At 34.7% G+C, this 22,021-nt stretch overlaps 1 protein-coding gene across 7 annotated transcripts in view; it reads right to left on the bottom strand.

The window, feature by feature from the left end:
- The window catches only part of ZMYM4 (zinc finger MYM-type containing 4), a 131,481-nt gene that overhangs the window by 42,698 nt on the left and 66,762 nt on the right, over positions 1–22,021 (bottom strand). For 4 of the 7 annotated variants that reach the window (XM_038557941.1, XM_038557942.1, XM_038557939.1 and 1 more), the window contains 5 exons: positions 10,455–10,979; positions 8,714–8,775; positions 8,186–8,356; positions 1,305–1,389; positions 809–1,064 (listed from right to left, as the gene is read on the bottom strand). In XM_038557941.1, coding sequence (XP_038413869.1) covers positions 809–1,064; positions 1,305–1,389; positions 8,186–8,356; positions 8,714–8,775; positions 10,455–10,968 — 1,088 coding nt within the window. In that variant the 5' untranslated portion in view covers positions 10,969–10,979. Of the gene's footprint in view, positions 1–808; positions 1,065–1,304; positions 1,390–8,185; positions 8,357–8,713; positions 8,776–10,122; positions 10,305–10,454; positions 10,980–13,014; positions 13,157–22,021 lie in introns of those variants that run through there. The other 3 variants (XM_038557940.1, XM_038557944.1, XM_038557945.1) reach the window with 3 other exon arrangements.

Genomic DNA, 22,021 nt, shown 5'->3' on the forward strand with positions numbered 1-22,021 from the left:
AGGCAAAATGAATTCATATTCTTCACAAGTATCAGGATGACCTTATCAAGATCTAAGGACATATTCTTTTGATATTAAACACTGAAATGGAACCTCTTAAGTAGTTCAGAGATACTAAGAAGATAAAAAACATACACACTTGAGTCCTTTTAAAGATAAGAAAAGTATTAACTGAATTCCAATTAGATAACAAGATACATAATTTCAAATATTTGTGGATTTGAGTTATCTATTACCTATAAAATACTATGGTATTACATGACCTAAATGGTATTATTTTTGTTTTATAAAGCATCTCAACTAACAAGAATGGAAAGGCTTGTTTCAAAAGCATCTCTTAATATATAAAAGGCACATTATTTGCAGTTAAAATAATCTGAGCACCAAAAATAAATAATAATAATAATAATAATAATAATAATAATAATAATAATAATAATCTGAGCATCTAGTATTCAGAAAAACAGAGGGGGGCCTGGGTGGCTCAGTCAGTTGAGTGTCCAACTCCTGATTTCGGCTCAGGTCATGATCTCAGGGTTGGGAGATTAAGCATCTCAACATCAGGCTCCAGGCTCAGCAGGGAGTCTGCTTGAGATTCTCTCTTTTCCTCTCTCTCTTCCCCTCCCACCTGCTTGCTCTCTCCCTCAAATAAATTAAAAAAAAAAAAGAGAGAGAGAGAAACGAGAGCAGCAACATGCTGTGGGAATTCTCAGAAAACAGAAATGTGGAAAATTAAACAATACGCAGATAAGAACAAAGTACTTCAAAAGGAAACAAACAAAGAGGATAATTTAGAATTCTGCTATACTTTGAGCAGCTTGAACAAGTTTTCTTGGTGGGAGGAGGCGGTGGGCGGGCAGGTGGAACTGTATATCCAGTGAGGCACAGCGTGGAGCAGAAAAGCTGAGTAGACCCTTTCCTCTGATAAGCAGTTTGCCCCTTCTGAAGGATTTTTTTACAACCAGAACAGGAAACTCGAACAGCTGTGGCTGGAACTGAAGGAAGCATTTTATTCATGCCAGATGACGCCAGTGAAGGCTGAAAGCCAGTAGTCAACTGTGGAGCTTTAAAAAAAAAAAATTAAAAGAAAAAATGTTTCACTTTTGTCATGAATTTTAAGTATATATACTTTATTTCTCTTCTAGAACTAGTGTTGAAACCCAAAACTAATTATGCAATATATAATTAAAGCCATTCTAAATGGGCAGAGAACTGCCTAGTTTACTAACACAAGTAGATACTTCCTCTTGTCACACCGGTCAGAATAAATAAACACGATGTATTTACTCAGTTCTGTTTCTTACCAAGAGGACTGCCACTGACTGAAAAGACAGCACTAATTTTCAATTCCCCTTCTTGAGTTTTTTGCTGTTGGCCATGACTATACTCCTTTAAAAAAGAAAATAAATAAGTATTTAGGGAAAAGAATAAATACAATGTATCTAAAGAAATCCAGACATTCAACATAATTTACTTTGGCTACACAGGGGAGGAAGAAAATGTTCATACTATTACCATTTATAAGAAATAATAGCAAACTGTAATTACAATAAGGGTATAATAAGTTTGCATATGCTGAGAAAGCAAAAGGCAAAAAATGAAAGTAACTACCCAATTAACCCGTAACACTAGATATTTGAATTTTTTTGAAAATTCTTACTATTACAGTATTTTAAGTTGCTGTTTATTATAAAAGTAATACACACTATACAAAATTTAGATAGATAGAAATAAGGAAAAATTCTATACTTATTTCCATCACACCAAAACAATCACTGTAATTCTTTTGGTATATTTCTTTCCAGTCTTTTCCTCTCTTGTATTCAGAGGCTTTATTTCTCTACATAGCTGTAATTAAACTGAATTTATCATTCTAATAAAATGATTTCTTGATCACTTGAGTCAATTGAATATTTGCCTATTACTACATTGGTGTTTCTTAAGCTGGAATCCAAGAATCCCTAAGGTCTACAGATGTATTCTAGGGAGTCTGAGAATTCTAAGAGAATATTTTTTTAAATTGTGTCTTTATTTCAATGACTTTTGAATGTAAACATATTTTTCGTCATGAATAACTGCATATAACTGAGTTATACTACAAGTTTTCAGTGCTGTTATTTGCTTTTACAATTATATTATTGCACTGTGAAACCTCTTATGTGGCAGATTTAACTTTTTTTTTTTTACTAACTTTTATTTCAATTCATTGTTTATTACACTGAAACTTGCAAAAACCCAGCAGACCTCTAATTCTTGGAATTCTCAGGCAATTCCCCCTTTTTTTGTGGTAAGAGAGAGGTATCTGGTACATTACTCAAGTTTGAGAAATACTTATCTATTACTTAGTAGACATATCAGATTACACAGGGATGAGACTTCCCTCAGTCACAAAATCAAGGTACCAAAACTCTCAGTAATCAAGATAAATAATATTTTAGTGCAATATTTTTTAAATGTACAATCCATGATGAATAAAATAAGAAAACTGTAAATAAATAAAGATAGAATCGTTATTACTGATTTTTCCTTTGGCTTCAGTCTCCAATTTAATGGTCCTGCACGACACTGAGATTATATAATCATAACCCAATGTCAGTCCACTTTTTCCCAACATTCAGTATAATCAGAAATGCCAAGATAAACATCTCTGTGAATATTCATACTGTCATACTTAGCATTATCTTCTAAGTAAAGAATCCTTGACATAAAATTACTAGGTAAAAAGCTACACAGTCAATGTTCCCGATACACAATGACAGGTTTTTTTTTTTTTTAACTTCTAATTAGATTTATTCTAGTAATTTGTGTAAAAAAACATTTAAAAGTATTTCCTTACTGCTGTTTCAATCCGCAATTTTTCTAATATCCACTTACAAAAAAGCATTATAATATACCAATATTAACCCAGCGTAGCATGTTATCAATTTTCCCAATATGCACTTTTATAATTTTTCATGTACTAAAATACCCATTTTTATGCCAAAAATCTAGTTTTTACCGTGGTGACTCCTTTGATTTCTTATAAAGTTGTACTTCCACAATAAAATACTAAGAAAATGGTTTAATTGTTTCTAATAAAGTCCTTTACTCCAGAGGTCAACAAACTTTATCTGCAAAGGGCCGGATACTAAATATTTTCGACTTTGGAGGCCATACTACCACAGTTACTCAACTCTGCCCCAGTAGAGCAAAAGCACTCATAGATAATATGTAAATGAATGAATGTGGCAATGATCCAATAAAACTTTATTTACAAGAACAGTGTGCAGAAAAACAAAAACAAAACAGAAACACAGAATGCAGGCTGGATTTGGCGTGCTGCTGATAATCTGCCAACCCTTAATTTAATCCACCTGGAATTTATTTACTTTGATGTTTAAAGGGCATCTTTTTCCTTTCTCTGAATAACTGAATTCCTTCCATTCACTGTTAACATATCAAATTGCTTTAAAAATGTCTCTTCTGTAGCAATCTATTCTGTATTATTATCAGCCTATTTTTTTAAGTAAACTACCCCAAACATGGGGTTCAAACTCATGACCCGAAGATCAAGAGTCGCACACTATGCCAACTGAGCCAGCCAGACACCCCATTATCAGCCTAATTTTAGGATATCACACTATCCTATAAATCTAATTGTGAGAAGTTTAACCATTTAATAGTCTACTACTATCAACCTTTTAGAACATGTATAATGTTTGTGTGTGCGCATGACTATTTATTCTTCAGAACATCAGAACCTACTGGTATTTTCATCAGAATTGTATGGAAACTCTATCTTAATTTAGGAATCACTAATACCTTACATTTTTTAAAAGTCCATTCTATCGAATTGTCTTTTATCTGACATAAGTACTTTTTAAAGTTGCTTTATATTTCAAAGGGAATACATATTTTCATATTATCTGAAAAACAATGATTTACAGAAATATTGAGGTCTTTTATATAACTAAAATTCAACTACTTCACTACACTTTCGTAAGTTCTATTAATTCTCTAATAAAGATCCTTACCAGCAAATGATGATTAATTTTGTCTCCCCTTTTCCATTATTTCTTCTAATTTCTTTAACATGTACTAGGTCAAAAATCCAACAAGAGTTAAATAATAATGCTGACATCAGTAATTTGTGTTCTTTTAGTAATTATTAACAGGTTTCCATCATTTTACTCTTAAATTCAATGACTATTACTTATCTGAAGTAGATATTTCCTTACCATGATCAAGAGATTATCTATTATAAGAAATGCACAGTGAATTACATGAGATGTCTTTCTGCATCTATATATCTATCCATATAGTCTTATTTGACTAGTTGATGAAGTTATGTATTAAAGATTTCCTAATATTGACTTATTCTGACACTCCTGTTATACAGTATATGCAAGCAAATTTCAAGTAAAAAAATTGTTTTTAATCTCAGAAAACTCCCCCTAAAATCAATACTCATTGGCATACTTTAGTGGTCTCCAGTCAGCTCCTTTTCTGAATGTTTATGATAATTATTTCAAACTTCTGATACATTCCTTATGCCTCAAGTACATATTACTTCTGTAACATAGTAAAATAAGTATATATCTTAAGTACTCTACTTACACATCCCACATGCCTTCAAGGCAGAATCATGTTTGTTAGTATTCCTCTAATATTAAAAGACTAACTCTACAAATACTTAATTATAAACAATGACTAATAACTTGAGAAGATCTGATGACTCAAAGACTTTCAGAAGCAGAAGAGCAGGTGTCAAAACAACACAAAAAAATCCTTTACCAATAGCTTTACCTTCCCTTTGTTTACCATAAAGGAACACCTGTATCAGTATCCCAAGACAGTATTTTAGAAATGAAGAACCCAGTACCTATAGCCAAGTTGAGCTGACATACCTAAAGAAAGCCCCAACATTTCATTATTGCATTCCACTTTTTAAAACTATGTAATTCACTACTGTGACAATTGATTTGCTTTCCCCTCCTAATCCATTTACTTTAACAAGAGATTAATATTAGCACTTTTCTTAGGAGCAAAAAGAAAAAAATCATGACTTTAATGTAGTATTGACTGAATTTCCAACTTTTAGAACCTACAGAAAAGGGGGAAAAGGAAAAATTAGGTCTCTGACTCTTTAAAGTGTCTATTTTAAAATCTTTTCTAGGCATTTTTAAAAATTAAACTTTTATTTATATAAACATTGTTAGACTGATAATAAGAAGACCTTGATTATGGCCTCATAGTGGCTTCTTTCTGGCCACATGGCCTTGTGTAACTAACTTAACCTTTATGAACCTCACTTCCCTCTTCTACAAATGGAGTTAATATCCCCTACTTTGGCCTTCTTAAGAAAGATGAAACAGCATAGTACACATAAAAATCATCCGTACTTGTAAAAATATTACAGAAACTACAGTAACATGAAATGTGGATCTGAATGAAGAAATCAAACTGGAAGGCCAAATGGTATTATGCCAATAACAGACGCAGGAGGATGATAGCTAGTGAACCCAGAAAATCTTAACTGAAGAAATAATCAAGAACTAGTGAGTAGAGTCTTTAAATATATATGCACACATTTCATCACCTTAGGTGATTTGGAAAGTAAAAAAATTAACAACAAAATCAATAGTGTAAAAAGGAGAATTAGGAAGTGAGCTGAAAACAAAACTACAAGTTATGCAAAGAGAAAATCCAAAGGAGGTTTGACAAGGGGCCATGAGCTAAAGCTATCATCTTATTAAATCATGAGAAAAGTAACTACTAGTGATTGATAGCCAAAAGTAAAGCCTGACCACAACCATTCAACTTTTTAGTATTTTATGAGAGTTAGGTTAACAGTGCTGTTTTAGAGATTATTAAAATACATTAGAATTCCCTTTTCCAGTCTCTAGGAAATAAGTAAGAGTGATAAAGTATTGAACAGCAAAGAATACAGATTTCCAATGGTCATGGGAGAGAAATATCTCAAAGAACAGGACAATGAAGAAAGAGAAATAGGGGAAGGAAAAGGGGAGGGAAAGGAAAAAGAGGGAAAGGGGGAAAAGAAAAGGAAGACCAGGCATCTACACTTTAACAGAAGGTCCCCAGAGGGATTTCTAGAATTATAAAAGGTCTGATCTTATAGAATTGATGTGGTAATAATAGAAAGGATTTCTCAGAAAAAACCTAGGTTTATTCATTCACATGCTGGGATTGCCTTATTGTGGTGGTAAAGAATGCTCCTGGACCTTATGCCCAGGATCTATACACATTCCTGCTTGGTTCTCAAGAGTCCAATCAATCAGGTGCTGAGCCTTTGAAGAAGTTCTTCCCTACAATCATGATGAAACCTTATATTTAGCATTTTCTAACACATTATCACATTCTGAATAGTGCATAAAAATGTAGGTGTTTCTAACAATTCCATCCTATTGGTTTCCCCCAACCCCTGGAAGCACGGATTGTTTAAAAAAAAAAAAAGTAACACAAATTATCCTTCCTGATGCCCTCTTCCCTGAAGGTATTTATTTGGTCTTTGCTATAACTGCCTTTTCATCCTAAAGAAAGTGCCTCTGCGTCACATTCAGAGAGAAAGTGATACCTTTGGATCCCTGCCAGTATAATGATTTCTTACGAATTTCCCATGTCCCTACTGGGGCATGTAAGGAGACAGGAAACCTTCCCTGTATACAGGTATGTTCGTAGTCTTCTGAAGCATACAGTGCCACATGAACTTTTCCTAGGTTATCAGAAAAATTTCTTTATCCCTAATTCAGATAGCTAAGAGCTCCATTTTGCCTGCTTCTGTTAATATGCTTTCATTCTACCTTGTATTTAGCTATTTTCATATTCCTACTCTGCCATCTTCTGTGTCTCCACCACACTCATAAACACCCAGTTCCTACAGCTTTATCATCACTAACCTATATAGCTACCTTCCACTGAGCACCAAGAAAATCCTACTTAACTGAGCATCAATCTGATTCATAAAAAATATCTATTCTTCCATCTCCGTCCTATAAAACAATGGTTCTCAACAGCAGACAATTTTGCCCTCCGCTCCTAGGAGACATATAGGCAACATCTAGAGACACTGGGGGGTGGAGGTGGGGGGTATCATGTAGGCAGAAGCCAAGGATGCTGCTAAACATACTAAAATGCCCAGGACAGTCCCTTACAACAAAAAATAATCTGGTCCCAAATGTCAATAGTGTCAAGATTAAAAAACCCTGTTCACAGACATCTGAATGAAAAACACTCTTCCACAGGAGTCTCACATTCTCAGTCCCTCAAAACAACAGATATATAAGGAAACAGATATATAACCTTTCTCCAGATCAAATGTCATTTCAGAGAAATAACTAATTCATGCTATCTTCTCAGCCTCTGAATTTATGCCACCTGGATAAAATATAGACCACTCTCCACTCTCAAATAATTGTCGACTTTGTGACTCACCCCACAGTCTCCTTTGTGCACTACAAAAATGATTACAGCATCTAAAAGAACTTTCTTCTTCCATTCCAACTACTGCAATGTCATTAACTACATGGATATCTTCACTAATTTCAAAACTTGAGTCACAAGATCTCTAACTTTTACCTTCAGAGCAATCTTGAAATACCAGAACACGATTCTCCTGATTAATTACAGATCTCATATCTGGAATTCCATTTCATTCATCAAAGCCGCCTCGACCGTCTACCCACTGATCAAATTAACTGCTTCTTCAATCAGTTAACTCTTTCAAAGATAGCCTGTCCATTAATTCCTCCTGCCAAAACCCTTAAATCCATATAGAGTATGTACTTCATTAGCAATAACTGCAAAGGACTTATTACTATCTTAAATAAATTCAACCACAATATAAATAACCATAAACCTTCAACAACATCTGCTGTGTCAATCTCAAATCCATGAAGACTCACTTTCCCTACTCCTGCACTGAAACTGTAAAAATCACAGAAGAGTGGTATTCAAGAACAAAGTAGATTAAAAGCCTAAATTACTACTCAAGAAAAGTTTCATGTAACTCTTAATTCCTTAGCATTAATCTCACAAGATAAATCAAATTACCTTAACCTTCAGTAAGAGTCTCCTCTCACACCGTCAACAAACTACTTCACTTCTTAATCAAGAACTTCCTCTCTCAAATAAATAATTCATGTGTGGAACAAAAAAGAAGGGGGGAAAGTAAAGGTGAAATGTTTACTTGAGCATTGTCAGGTTCATCTTTAATTTTGTCTAGTAGTCCCTGCTGTGGTGCCATTGCTTTGTCATACTCATCATCCAAAGGTTCTTCTTTAATTCTAATATTTGATGCAAAGGAATTTCCCAGTTCCGAACCAATGGATTCTTTATTGGCAAATGGATAGCTGGAATCCTAAAACACAATATAAAGGATTAATAAATATTCAGATTTAAAAATTATTCCTCTTCAGGTTCAACACCCAAAGATAAGCTCATTGGAAATGAAGAACTCTATGGATATTCATTAGAGTCCCTATGCCTAAAAGTCATTGTGATCTATATCTAAATATCAAATACAAATAAAGAAACTAAGAGCTGAGGCTTCTTAGAACATCTTCAAAGATGTCCTTACCAAACAATAAGCAAATTAAAAAAAAAAAAAAAATCAGTGCTCTACCTAACACATATAGTTACAGTTTAGAAAATGACATAAAGAAAACTTTGACACTTGCCACAGTTACAGCAATCTACATACACACTGAAAACTTACCCTAAAGTTTGTTTCTGGGGTTTGTGGTAAATGGGTATGTAATGTTTCTTCAACTTGATTAGCTATTGAAAGAAAAAAAAAACAAAACAAACACATGTATATGAATAACAAATCTTATAAAGAATGACCTAAAAAGCTATCATTTGATAATCACCTCTCTTGTCCAATAAAGATGCTTATTAGAGTGAAATGGGTCCCAAAAAATACCCAAGATAGTTTCACTCAAATAAAAGACTGGCCCCACCTTATTTTTAGCCTCACCTTTTACTTTCCTTGCTCAAATCTAAATAAAGTGGTTACTTTAGTCACTATGCCCTGAAAACTACTTCTGTTTGTTCTTCCCCATTTCTGTTTATAGCATTCCCAAGGCCCCTCTATCTTAATCCCTATACATTTTCTAGATTCTGCTCAGTTCAAAATTCACCTCTCCTCTATAAACCTTCCCTGGCCACTGAGTTAAAAATCAGCTTTTTTCTAAGAATACGTAAAACACTCTGTTTCAATTCTATGACAGAAATCTTCTTGTATGGCCTTATGACAAACTCTTCTACCATTTTATGTAATTGTAAATTAAATCTTATGCTATTCAACTGTCATTGACACTTCTACTACTTCATTTACCCCTTCTACTACTAGATATTGTTCCCTGGGGATAAATACCCCTGTAATTTGTCCCCTGTAGGGATATCAAAAATATATATTGAATAACATATATTGAAAAATATAGTATACCCTGTACAGCCTGGTACATAATAAATATGTAAATTTATTGTTCTTAATAATACTGATTTGTTCTTTCTACCTTATTCTCCCAGCATTGTCAGAAGAAATATAAAGACTACTTTATTATACCTTGCTTTCCTTCACATCTATTCAACATTTATTGAAATATTACTATTTTCACTGCACCAGATTAGGCCCCAAGAACACAAAGATGAATAAGATACACTCTGGTCCTCAATAAGCACCTATGCTGATAACTAAGGCAAAACAAATACAGAAGTATTTTACTGTAAGTGCTATAAATAATGAAGTATAAACAAAATACTATGGAAATATAGATAAACAATTCATTCTTTATGTAGAGAGGTTAGGGATGACTACAGAGTAGAAGAAGTTTATGAGTTAGGCACTGTTGGACAAGAAGTACTTTTACAGGTATAAATACAAAGAAAGAAAAGGACATATGGACAAATGGAATAGCAGGGGGGAAAAGAAGGCAAAGAAATAAGAAAATATGTGACATATTCAAGAATGGAACTGGAGCTAAAGTATAGGGTACACTGGGCAAAGAGGCTTAAGAGGGGCCTCAAGAAATTTCTAAAACATAAAATAGAAATGTTATCAAATAGAAAAACCCTCCCTAATTTGGACTAATTGGTGGGACAGCAGTTTGAATTAGTGCTTACAGCACAAAGAAGTTAAATCCAACTTCAGGTTCCAATGTTCAACCAAAGAAAATGAACAGGTGACTTGAGTATCTTGCCTTCTCATCAAAATATTGCAACCAGGGGAGGGAGAAATGAGGTTTAGAGCTATTTTTCAATCATTTTTACCATTACCAAAAGTTACTGGGAGAAATTCAGTCACTCTGCAAAGAACAAGGATAAAAGAAAAATGACAAGCTTACAATGAATTTAACTGTTCATATTTCGCTTAGCATCACAAGTAACAAAAGCTATGTAATTATCAATACGTTGTTATTTATTGTGTTTTATGGCTCTATTCCAACAATTATTACCTGCTTTATCAAAAAAACTGCTTTTCAACCTTGAATCCAACTCTTTATGGGGTTTATCCAACCGTTTTTCACGTTCATGATAAGTTAGGTCTCTATTTTTCTCCTTTCCAGAAAATGTCTCTTTGCTGTTTTCTCTTACTAGACTAAAATCTTTCCGTATTGATTTAAAGACAGAAACCTGATCAAACTGTTTAGGAAAGTCTTTTTTTAATTTATTTTGAATCTGTATTTCATTTTCATTGTCTGATTCATGCTGTGTGACTCTTCTCTCTACTTCCAAGCTATCATCAGTATGAATTGAAGAAACAATATTGTCCTTTGAACTAAAATCCTGTTCATCCTCATTGTCACTACCAACGACTGGAATTCCTGCAAGATCCCCAGAGTTCAAAAAATAATCATCTTCATCCAGCAATGAATTTTCAGATCCTGTTTGATTCGGCATTCCATAAGACATGCTGTCAAGGGTAGGAGTTAAGTTGTGGTCTATATCTTCAGACATTTCTGTATCCATGATACCACCACCTTAAAAAGTAAAATACTGTTTAGACAAACGATAGTGCTAAAGATGACCACATTTATAAGGTCTGGTATTTAACCAAATATATAATTTTTCTTTTCAAACAAAATATAGATAATACCACAGTATTCAATTAGGACTTTGATATAGGTGTGACAGATATAACTATCCTAATGTGACAGATAAGGAAACAGGGACCTAAAATTTGATAAGCTAGTTTAGGCTAGAAAGGAGGCAATGCGATACAGAAAAAAAAAGTATCAATTTCAGAAGCAGACATATCTGTGCTGGAATCATAGCGGAATCACTAAAAATCTATGTGATCCTGAGAAGTAAACTCTTGGGTTTCTTCACGTATAAAACAGGGTAATACTCACCTTAGAGATTAATCTGTGGTGAGGATTAATGATAGTATGTATAAAAGGCCTAATAACACAGTGACTGACACACAGAAGGGAATATAAAAGTGATCATTTTAATTATTATAGTGATTATTCTGGGGAACTGATATCAGAACCCAGGTCTCTGGTCTTAAAGTCTCACTGTCTCTGGTCCAACTCTAATAAACAGGAGTTAATGTTTACAATAGTAAATATTTATACATAGAGAATAAAATTTATTCAAGCCAGGATAAATTTAAAAACTATTTACTGTTTGAAACTACATGCTTACATCTCTTTCATTCCAAAATAAAACCAAAAACCCTCCCAGCCCTTATTTTTTCCATGGCCCTCATTTATTTCTGCTTCACGGTCACATCTCTAGAAAAAAGTCTATGCTGGTTTGTTTCTACTTCATCCCCCAGGCATTAATCCTCTGAACCTAATGCAGCCTGGGTCTCAATTTTGCATCGGAACTGCTGTCATTAAGATATTCAGTGATTTCCTAATGGTCAAATCCAACTGATTTTTTCAATCCCTATATGGCCTATCCCTCCCGGATAAAAGGCCTTTGGTTTCTATGACACTATACTTCTTCCTAACTTTTTAACTAGTCTATTAATTTATTTCATACTACCTTGTCTTCTGTTGATGCTCTTAATATTCCAGTTCCCTTCTTTTATAAACTCAGGACTGTTTCAGTCACCACTCTAGCTTTCACCTTTGCTGTGAACTTCCTAAGCACTTTACCTTACACCTTTCTTCCAAGATTCAGATCTCCACATTCACCTAGCTCCTCTAAGTCCCTAAGGATCTCCAACTTAAACTTCTAAAATCAAGCTCATCATGTTCCCATTCCAAGCAGACTCTTCTTATATTTCTGTCACTTGATTAATAGCATCACCAAGCCAGCAGTTTGCTCATGAAGAGAGAATCAGTCCAATTCTCCTTCCCTCTGAATAATTCTGTCAACTGTACTACTTAATATGTCTCAAATCCATCTTCTCCACATGGCAACATTCCAACACTCCGTATCTCTTACTGGGGACATCTATGTGAACATCTAGAAAGCAACCATATTTTTACAAGCCCTATCCCTAGCCACATTAATTGATCCATGAGCAGGCAAACTGGACCTAATAAAAAAAAATAAAAAAATAAAAAAAAGAATGAAGCAAAGACAAAATGTTCATGGTACCAACAGCCTTGTTTTATTTGTTCCTGAAGCCCAGATGAACCATTCATGAGGCTGGTTCTTCAAACCATTCCTTTAATTCCATGACGTAAGCTAAATTCCTCTTTTTGTTTAAGTTTATTTGAGTTGGATTACTTATAGTCAACTCCAAATTGATATAAACTTCTAAATAAAAACATTCCTCAAGGGGCACCTGGGTGGCTCAGTTGGTTAAACATCTGCCTTACAATCAGGTCATGATCTCAGGTTCCTGGGATCAAGCTCCACAATGGGCTCCCTGCTTAGTGGGGAAGTCTGCCTCTCCCTCTCCCTCTCCCTCTGCCTGCTGCTACCCCTGCTTGTGCTCTCTTGCTAATAAGTAAATAAATTCTCTAAAAAAAAAAACAAAAAAAAATTCCTCAAGTTGCCCTCCTCCGTAAACACACCAAATTGTCTTTCTAAGCCATAAATCATTCCATATTATACCTTCCCCTTGAAATCCTTCAACAATTTCCCACTGCCTTCTCATTCATTTATCAGATATCAGGAAACAGTTCTGTGGTAAGAACTGCACGAAGTTCTAGGGATGAAATGATCAAAGGATAGCTATGGTTCCCCCTCCTCAAAACTAGAAAAACAGAGAGAGGAAACAATAAAATTAGAAAATCAATAATTTTACTTAAATATAATAATCAAACAACAGATTGTAAAATCTCTGAATGTCTACATCTACTTTCATGTATATACCAAAGAGAGAGTGGCAGGGAGGGATGAGAGCATGCACATTATAGATATTAAATGTACCATTCTTTCAATTGTTCTATTTACTTGAAAATTCTCATTAAGAGAGAATTAGGAGAAAATGTAAATACAGAAGACGTTAAAACACATACATACACATGGTGCGATAAATCTACCAGACTATAAACAACTAAAGGTCAGGGTTATTAGAGCCCTCTCTATACAATACTTTATCCTTAGTGCCAGACCACATAGCACACGCAGTAACTGTTCATGATAAAAGAATATGCATTTCATATGGTCAAAAGCCTAATCTAAATTCTATAGTATATAAGAAGTCAACAGTAAAAAGTAATATTGCGGGATCCCTGGGTGGCGCAGCGGTTTGGCGCCTGCCTTTGGCCCAGGGCGCGATCCCGGAGACCCGGGATCGAATCCCACATTGGGCTCCCGGTGCATGGAGCCTGCTTCTCTCTCTGCCTCTCTCTCTCTCTCTCTCTCTCTCTGTGACTATCATAAATAAATAAAAATTTAAAAAAAAAAGTAATATTGCAAGCAACTTTCAAAATCACTATATTTAAATTTGGAATGTGGTACTGGGAGAAAAGGGTACCACCACTTGGAAAAAGTGGATCCCTAAATCCTGTCAGAATAATTTCCAGAAAAAAAAAATAATAATAATAATTTCCAGATGTATTTAAGGTTTAAACATAAAAAAGAAGGGGTGCCTGCATGGCTTAGTTGGTTAAGGGTCTGTCTTCAGCTCAAGTTATGATCCCAGGGTCCTGGAATGGAGTCCCATGTGTGGCTCCCTGCTCAGTGGGAGTCTGTTTCTCCCTCTCCCTCTCCTCTCCAGTCCCCTCTTGTGCTCTATCAAATAAATAAAACCTTTTAAAAAGCACATTAAAAATAAAATACTAATATAAAAAATGAAAAAATTATTTTAAGTCCTAAAGTGAGGAAAAGCCTTTCTAAAAATGACACAAAATCTAGAATAAACAACTAATTTATTCAGTAACAGATCAAATATGACTAAAAAATTCCTAGGGGCGCCTGGGTGGCTCAGTAGGATGAATATCCAATTCTTGATTTCAGCTCAGGTTATGATCTCAGGGTCATGGGATCAAGCCCATGTTGGGTGGGCTCCATGCTCCACTCCTCTCTCTCTCTCTCCCTCTTCCCCTCCTCCCACTCATGTACACCCTCTCTCTCTAAAATAAATAAATCTTTAAAAAAAATTCTAAAGAGAAGAAAACACAAAGCAAACCAAGATTATAGATAAACTGGTTGAAAAATTTTATTGTATACTCTACCAGAAAGGATCGTTTCTCTAATGAATATTAAGATTCTTACACCTCAATAAAAATACAATCAAATAAGCATATAAAAGAAAAGGATTTGAACAAACATTTTCACAGGAAAGGAAACATGAAGAATGAGCTTTGCTCCTAAGTGAAATACAGATTAATAATTCAATGAGATACCATGTTCACATAGCAGGTGGGTAATGACAAAAGGTTTTGATAACAGCCTGCCAGCGATAATACAGGCCAAAGCTGTCAGACTATGGCAAAGAGCCAAAAAATATATACAAAGAAGAGTTTGTGATATAGACCATATGTGAGCTGCAAAGCTTGAAATATTTACTATCTAGCCCTTGAAAGAAAAAAAGTTTGCCAACTGCTACAGTCAAATACTATCTGTAGGAGTATAAACTGGTACCATTCTAATAAAGAACAGTCGGGCAATATTTATCATACTTTAAATGCACATACCTTTTGAGCCAGCTTTTCAACTTTTAAGATTTTTAATTTTTAAAATTCCATATAGTTAACATACAGTGTTTTATTAGTCCTACAGACAGAATCTTGCAAGAGAACTATGAAAAGAGAACATATACAGCAGCAAAAACTGGAAACAGCCTATCCACCAATAAGACTAAATTAATTAAAATACATACCTACAATATTATATTATGTGGTTATAAAACAGAATGAGATAAGCTTTATATGAGTTTCCCAGGTTACTTAGGTAAAAATATCTAAGTGACAAAGAATATCTGTACATATATATATATACACACACATATATGGCTATCACTGATGTATTTTATAATGTATGTATATATAATTATTTATACATTAAAAAAAATCTTCCATTGATTTTCTATGAATATCATAACTGAGGAGCTAGAAGACAGAAACACCAACTTTTCAAAGCACACTTTTTGTATCTTTTGAGTTTTGAAGCACATGAATCTACTATTTACTGAAAACAAATTTTTATCCTTACTTGACAATACACTTGAGATTTAAAGTTTTTTCAGAGATGGCAATTTCTAACAAAGCATCAAATCTGAATTTGAAATTTTGCTATTTATCACACAAGAAATCTGCAGGCTGAACAAATCTTAATGAGGTTAAAATATAAGTACTAGTTATATTAAGATAAGTAATTAACTGGACAAGAATTCCACTCATCCTCGAGGCCCAAATAATCAAACAAAAGAAACCGCTTCTGTTTCTCAGAGCCTAGATCTGCAGAACAAAGCATGATATTACACTTATTTGGGGATCACAGCAGCTAATGAAACTCGTAAAGCATAAATTTCTCATGGAAAACTCCTAGCTGTTAGACACTGTGAACATGCTTGGCATATGTGAAGAAAAGCAAGGACCATATGGCTAGAACTGAATGAGTGAAAGGAAGAGTGCTAAAAAATGAGAAGAGAGAAAATGCCAGAGGACAGGTCTATTATTAATTTGCAGACCATAGGAAAAAATGCAATATATTCAAGTATGAAAGGAAGTAATTAAAAGCTCATGGAGAGGGATTAACATGATTTATATTTTACAAGGATCACCTTAGCTTCTGTATTTCTTTAAGGCTGTTAAATATTATAGAGAAAAAAGAATGGAATTAAGAACAGTTAGGAGACTACTGCAATAATCCAAGGAAAAACTGGAGGCTAAGACCACGATAATAATGAATGTGGGGAGAAACAATCACATTTGGGTATGTTTTAAAAGTTAGTGGCATCGCCCGATATATCAGAAATTGGGTATGAAAGAAGCAAAGGATAACACACAGGGTATCATATCTTGAGATGGGAACTCTAAGGGAGGAACACACAGGAAAGGGGTAACTAGGCTCTGAGCCTGTTAATTTTGAGAACCTTATTAAATCTTCAACTGGAGATACATTAAAGAAGAATTAGAAAGCAAAATCTTGCCAAGCAATGACATATATATTTGGGGATCAATGAAGAGATGGTACTTAAAATTTTTTTTTAATATTTTATTTATTTATTCATGAGAGACGGGGGGGGGGGGGGGGGGGGGGGGGGGCAAAGACACAGGCAGAGGGAGAAGCAGGCTCCATGCAGGGAGCCCAACGTGGGACTTGATCCTGGGTCTCCAGGATCACACCCTGGGCTGCAGGCGTCGCTAAACCACTGCGCCACCGGGGCTGCCTGAGATGGCACTTAAAATTTATGGAACTAGATGAGATCACCTAGCCAATTTATTTACCACGGATGGAAGAAAGCTAAATAGTCCTCTTCAACATGTGGAAATCTGGTAGAAAGGAAAGAATCAGGAAAAGGAAGTAAGATGCAACAGCCAATGAGGCAGGAGGAAAACTAGGTGACTGATATCAAATAAGCTAAGTGAAGGAAGTTTTGTTTGGATTTTTTTTTTTTAAGATTTTATTTATTTGAGAGAGAGACAGAGACAGCAAGAGAGAACACAAGCTGGAAGGAGAAGGAGAAGCAGGCTTCCCACTGAGCCAGGGAGCCTGATGCAATGCCCAGCTAGTTCCTAGGACATCAGGATCCTGACCTGAGCCAAAGGCAGATCTTAAACAACTGAGCCAGCCAGGCTACCCAAGCAAGTATTTGAATAAGGAAGGACTGCGGAGTGAAGTAAGTCAGTCAGAGAAGGACAAACATTATATGTTCTCATTCATTTGGGGAATATAAATAATAGTGAAAGGGAATATAAGGGAAGGGAGAAGAAATGTGTGGGAAATATCAGAAAGGGAGACAGAACGTAAAGACTGCTAACTCTGGGAAACGAACTAGGGGTGGTAGAAGGGGAGGAGGGTGGGGGGTGGGAGTGAATGGGTGACAGGCACTGGGGGTTATTCTGTATGTTGGTAAATTGAACACCAATAAAAATAAATAAAATAAAATAAATAAAATAAAACAAAATAAAAATTTTAAAAAATGAATAAGGAAGGACTGATCAACCATAGCAACTGCTGCTCAGATAACACATAAAATGAAGGTTAAGAATGGTATCAATATTGGCAAAGCTGAAATGAACTTCTAACTTGACAAGAGCTTTATCAGTGGAAAGATGAGTGTACAAGCTGGAGTGGGATGATCCGAACAGAGACGGAAAAGACAGAAAGAGGGAACCTTAAGTACTCACAACTCTCTACAAGAACTGTGCCCAAATTAAAGAAAATAAGCAGAAACTGGATTAAAATCTGTAGAAAAAGTTTTTCTATGAATTTATGTTCTGTTTTCCTTGTTACTTTTTTAACTTCCTTGTGAGTTGTTGGTTTTGTTGTTGTTTTTTTAAAATGGAGACTATTACAGCTTGTAGTATGCACACGGGAATGATCCAATAAAGAAGGAACAACTAATGAGATCAGAAGAAAAATCTATGTGCAATAGGGGATGTGATCTGTACATAAACTTCCATTGTAAAAGAATGAAAGGAACACGTGTTAAATGCAAGTAAGTTGTAAGACTTTGTGAAAGTAGAATGGAAGTTATTTTAAGCAATTTAAGGACACTGTGTTTTATAATGAAAGTAAATGTCATGATGCCAAGTCAGCTTTTATTTCTGGTCTTCATGCTTAGACTTTGCTTTAAGAAGCATACTGATATTTCTACACTATACCTAAGAACCATTTCATGTTAAGGTACAAACACCAACTAAGAAATCCAATAAACACATAAATGAACACTGCAAAAGGGCTGTTACTTTCATTGCCAATATATTACTTGATTCCTTCACACATTTTTGCTTTTAATCAAAGCATAATTTTCAGAAATAAATATTATAATTTTAACTTTAAAAATCATGGTTTTCTAACAATTCTGAAGCTGCTTTTCTCTTATATTTAAAAAAAACAATCAAAAGAAAACAAACTGAAGAATGTAAAACAAGTAACAATAAGCAAAAAATGAGGTAATCTTGGTTCATTTTAATTAAAAGGTAAAATTAGTATTTTGTGAGAGACATTTCTAAGAGATGATTTATTGTTACTCAATAAAATAAAATTTCCTTAATAATGAAAGCCTCACTGGAGGGAGAAGATCAGGAATGTAGTTTAATAGTTAAAAATCCAATAAAATCAGGAATCATTAAAAAAATGAAACATTTGCTTTTATTTGGAATATAGAAAGGCACACTGGCCAGTCATTGGATGATCAACCAAGACTTGCAAAAGGTGCATGCTAATCTGAGTTCTTTTTTGAACAAGTCAAACCTATAATGCAAAGTTCATGATTGCAATTTTCATTTCTTTAAAGCAGAATGACAAAATAAAGACACTTGCATCTCCATGTTTTTACTGACTTACTAAGTTTTTCCAAAGCATTCAAATTATTCACAGAAACACCTCACTTTCCAGAGGATATTTCATTAGTGTAAAAATAATTAAAATCACACAATTACATTGACAAGTACTACTAAAAGAAATGGGTTTGGAAACAATGGACATTTGGTAAACATGCAATTCATCAACAGCTGAATTTACATGGCTTTGTCTGAAAGTACTAGCTGCTTTTCGACAGTCATTCCAGCTTCTGCTCTTATTGACAGACCCTGATTCTCATTAGGGCACACTTAGAATAATAGAAAGAATAGTAATTCATATATATGATCCTAAGATGAAAAACAATCCTGGCTACTAATAGGCCAGTAACCAAGAGATAAGTTTTCATGTTTTCTATTTTTTTAAAGATTTTATTTATTCATGAGAGACAGAGAGAGAGAGAGAGGCGCAGAGACACAGGCAGGGGGAGAAGCAGGGTCCATACAGGGAGCCCAATGTGGGACTTGATTCCGGGACTCCAGGATCACACCCCAAGCCGAAGGCAGGCACTAAACCGTTGAGCCACCCAGGGATCCCCAAAATTTTTCACGTTAACAGGATAATAATTAGAATACAACAATCCAGTGTTATTTCAAACTGCAAGTATCACCCATTAATTAGTAAGCAAGGGCCAGGAAAATTGTCTTTTAATAGGCTATAAGAGACACCTGGCTGGATCAGCAAGCACAGAAATATGACTCTTCATTTCAGGGTTGTGAGTTCAAGCCCCATGTTGGGTGTGGAGTTAGGAAAAAAAAAAAGGCTAGAACAGAAAACAAAGTATACCATTCAGAGTGTCAGTAGTACTATGAAAAATGCTTGTACACACATAGGTCTCCAGGTAAAATAAATTTCTAACAGTGTTCCAAAATTAAAATAAGTAACTGGCAATGGATGTTAACTAAACTTATTGTGGTAATCATTTTATAATACATACGTAAAGCAAAGCAATATGTTGTACACATAAAACTAATCCAATGCTACATGTAAATTTCATCTCACTTTAAAATATCTAAAAACAAGCACCCCTGGGATGCCTGGGTGACTCAGCGGCTAAGCGTCTGCCTTTGGCACAGGTCATGATCCTGGGATCGAGTCCCACATCGGGCTCCCTGCATGGAGCCTGCTTTTCCCTCTACCTGTGTCTCTGCCTCTCTCTGTGTCTCTCATGAATAAATAAATAAAATCTTAAAAAAAAAAGCACTCCTAAATAATTTTACTTCTAATGCACAGTAATACTTGAATATCATTGAGTGAAAAGCAATGCTTTCTGAGTGATTACTCTCCATCATAATCTCTTCGTGAACTTGCCAGAAATAGATACCTGAGTTCTACATCATCGCCCAAAGATTCTGGTTCTGTAGGTCAAGGATGAGAGCCAGAATTTGAGCTCTAACATACTCCCAGATGATGCTAATACTACTGATCCACAGACTACACTTTGAGTAGCAGGCTCTAGTTTTTTATGAACCAGTCACAAATAAACTATGCAGATAATAGATCACTGCACCCCGCGGTTGAAAGCAATCTTCAGATGATTAACCAAGTCTAACTTCTTAGCTGGTCCAATTTCTTCCGCAAAGCCCCACCTGAATCTTCTACCAACAAAGATGAACCAATGAATGCCCCACCACACCAGAGATGAACCATTTACTTCAGTCAGATCAATCACTAACAATCTATGTCAAGTCCTAATGAAGATGAATGAGTTTCCTCAGGAAGTCCCAACTAAAGATTACAGCTCTCTTGTCTTCTTTTCATTTGATTATGTGTTATTGTGGAACTATTCAAGTATGCCAATATAACCTCTACACATTCAATAAGGAGAGATGAAACTCACAGGTAAGATTCACAGAACTTACTTTCAATAATTTTTGCTTTTATCTGTTCCCACAAGGGGAAAACACAGTTTGAAACCAGTGGAATATTCAGAACAATTCGATTTTAAAACTCAAAGATTTTATTACTACAAGGTGACCAACAAATGCTGACACTTCAAATACTTCCGACAGAAATTTGTTAAATGCTATCAATTTCAAAAGTCTACTTTGTACACTATTAAAGTAAAAAAAATGATTTTAAAGCACATTCTAAAACACCTTATAAAACAGATAACCATCTGTTCTTCACTGAGGAAAACTAAAGCAATAGACTACTTTTTTGAATGTTCACTGGCATTTATAGTTCTCTAAAAGGAATGATCAAGAAGACAGCAATATCTACTAATTGACACATTCAAGGGCGCCTGGGTGGCTTAGTCCATTGAACAACTGAGTCTTGATTGATTTCAGCTCAGGCCATGATCTCAGGTTAGTGAGACTGAGACCCAAATCAGGCTACCACCACTCAGCAGAGTCTGTTTAAGATTCTTTCTCTCCTTCTGCCCCTCCCCTCCCTTGCACCAAAAAAAAAAAGATTGTGTCATACATTTTAATGAAGTAAAACATTTACAAGTTTTTATATTTCACAACATATTATTTTGTAAGCAGGGTAAATTGAAATATTAACAAAATAAAAGTAATTTATACCATTAATTCCAGAAGAAAAATGCCACAGAGGTATGAGGAAACAGGTCCAACTGTTTCCCAAACTATAGTTACACATTCCTGATATTCCTCCTTCTAATTCCAAAATTTCTAAAACATGGTTATATTATTTTTAAAATGAAACTTTTCATTTTCATCTTCTCTCCCTTCTTGCCACACCAGAATCAGCTGATATCCCTTTCTATACAGATAAACAAGGATCTGTTCAGGCCCTGAACCTAAGCTTTTATCCTACCCCTTATAACCAGAAAATATTGCAATGTTAAAATCATTTTAAGAACTATAAAACTGTACAGAGTAACTTGTAATTTTTACCCTCAATGACATCAGTAAAATAATAATAATTTCACTTTGTTACTCTTAGGAGTTCATTAAACACAAGACACACCAATTCTACTAATTGCAAAGAAAGGAAATTCTGGAACAGGCTACAATATAGATGAACTTTGAGGATGTTAAGTGAAATAAGCCAGTCATAAAAAGTAAACATATTATGATTCCACTTATATGAAGTCCCCGGAGTGGTCAAATTCATAGAAAATAGAAGGGTGGGTGACACAGCTAGAGGAAGGAGGAATAGAGACTTATTATTTAAC

This window comes from Canis lupus, chromosome 15 (genome assembly GCF_011100685.1).
Source record: "Canis lupus familiaris isolate Mischka breed German Shepherd chromosome 15, alternate assembly UU_Cfam_GSD_1.0, whole genome shotgun sequence".
Lineage (NCBI taxonomy): Eukaryota > Metazoa > Chordata > Mammalia > Carnivora > Canidae > Canis > Canis lupus.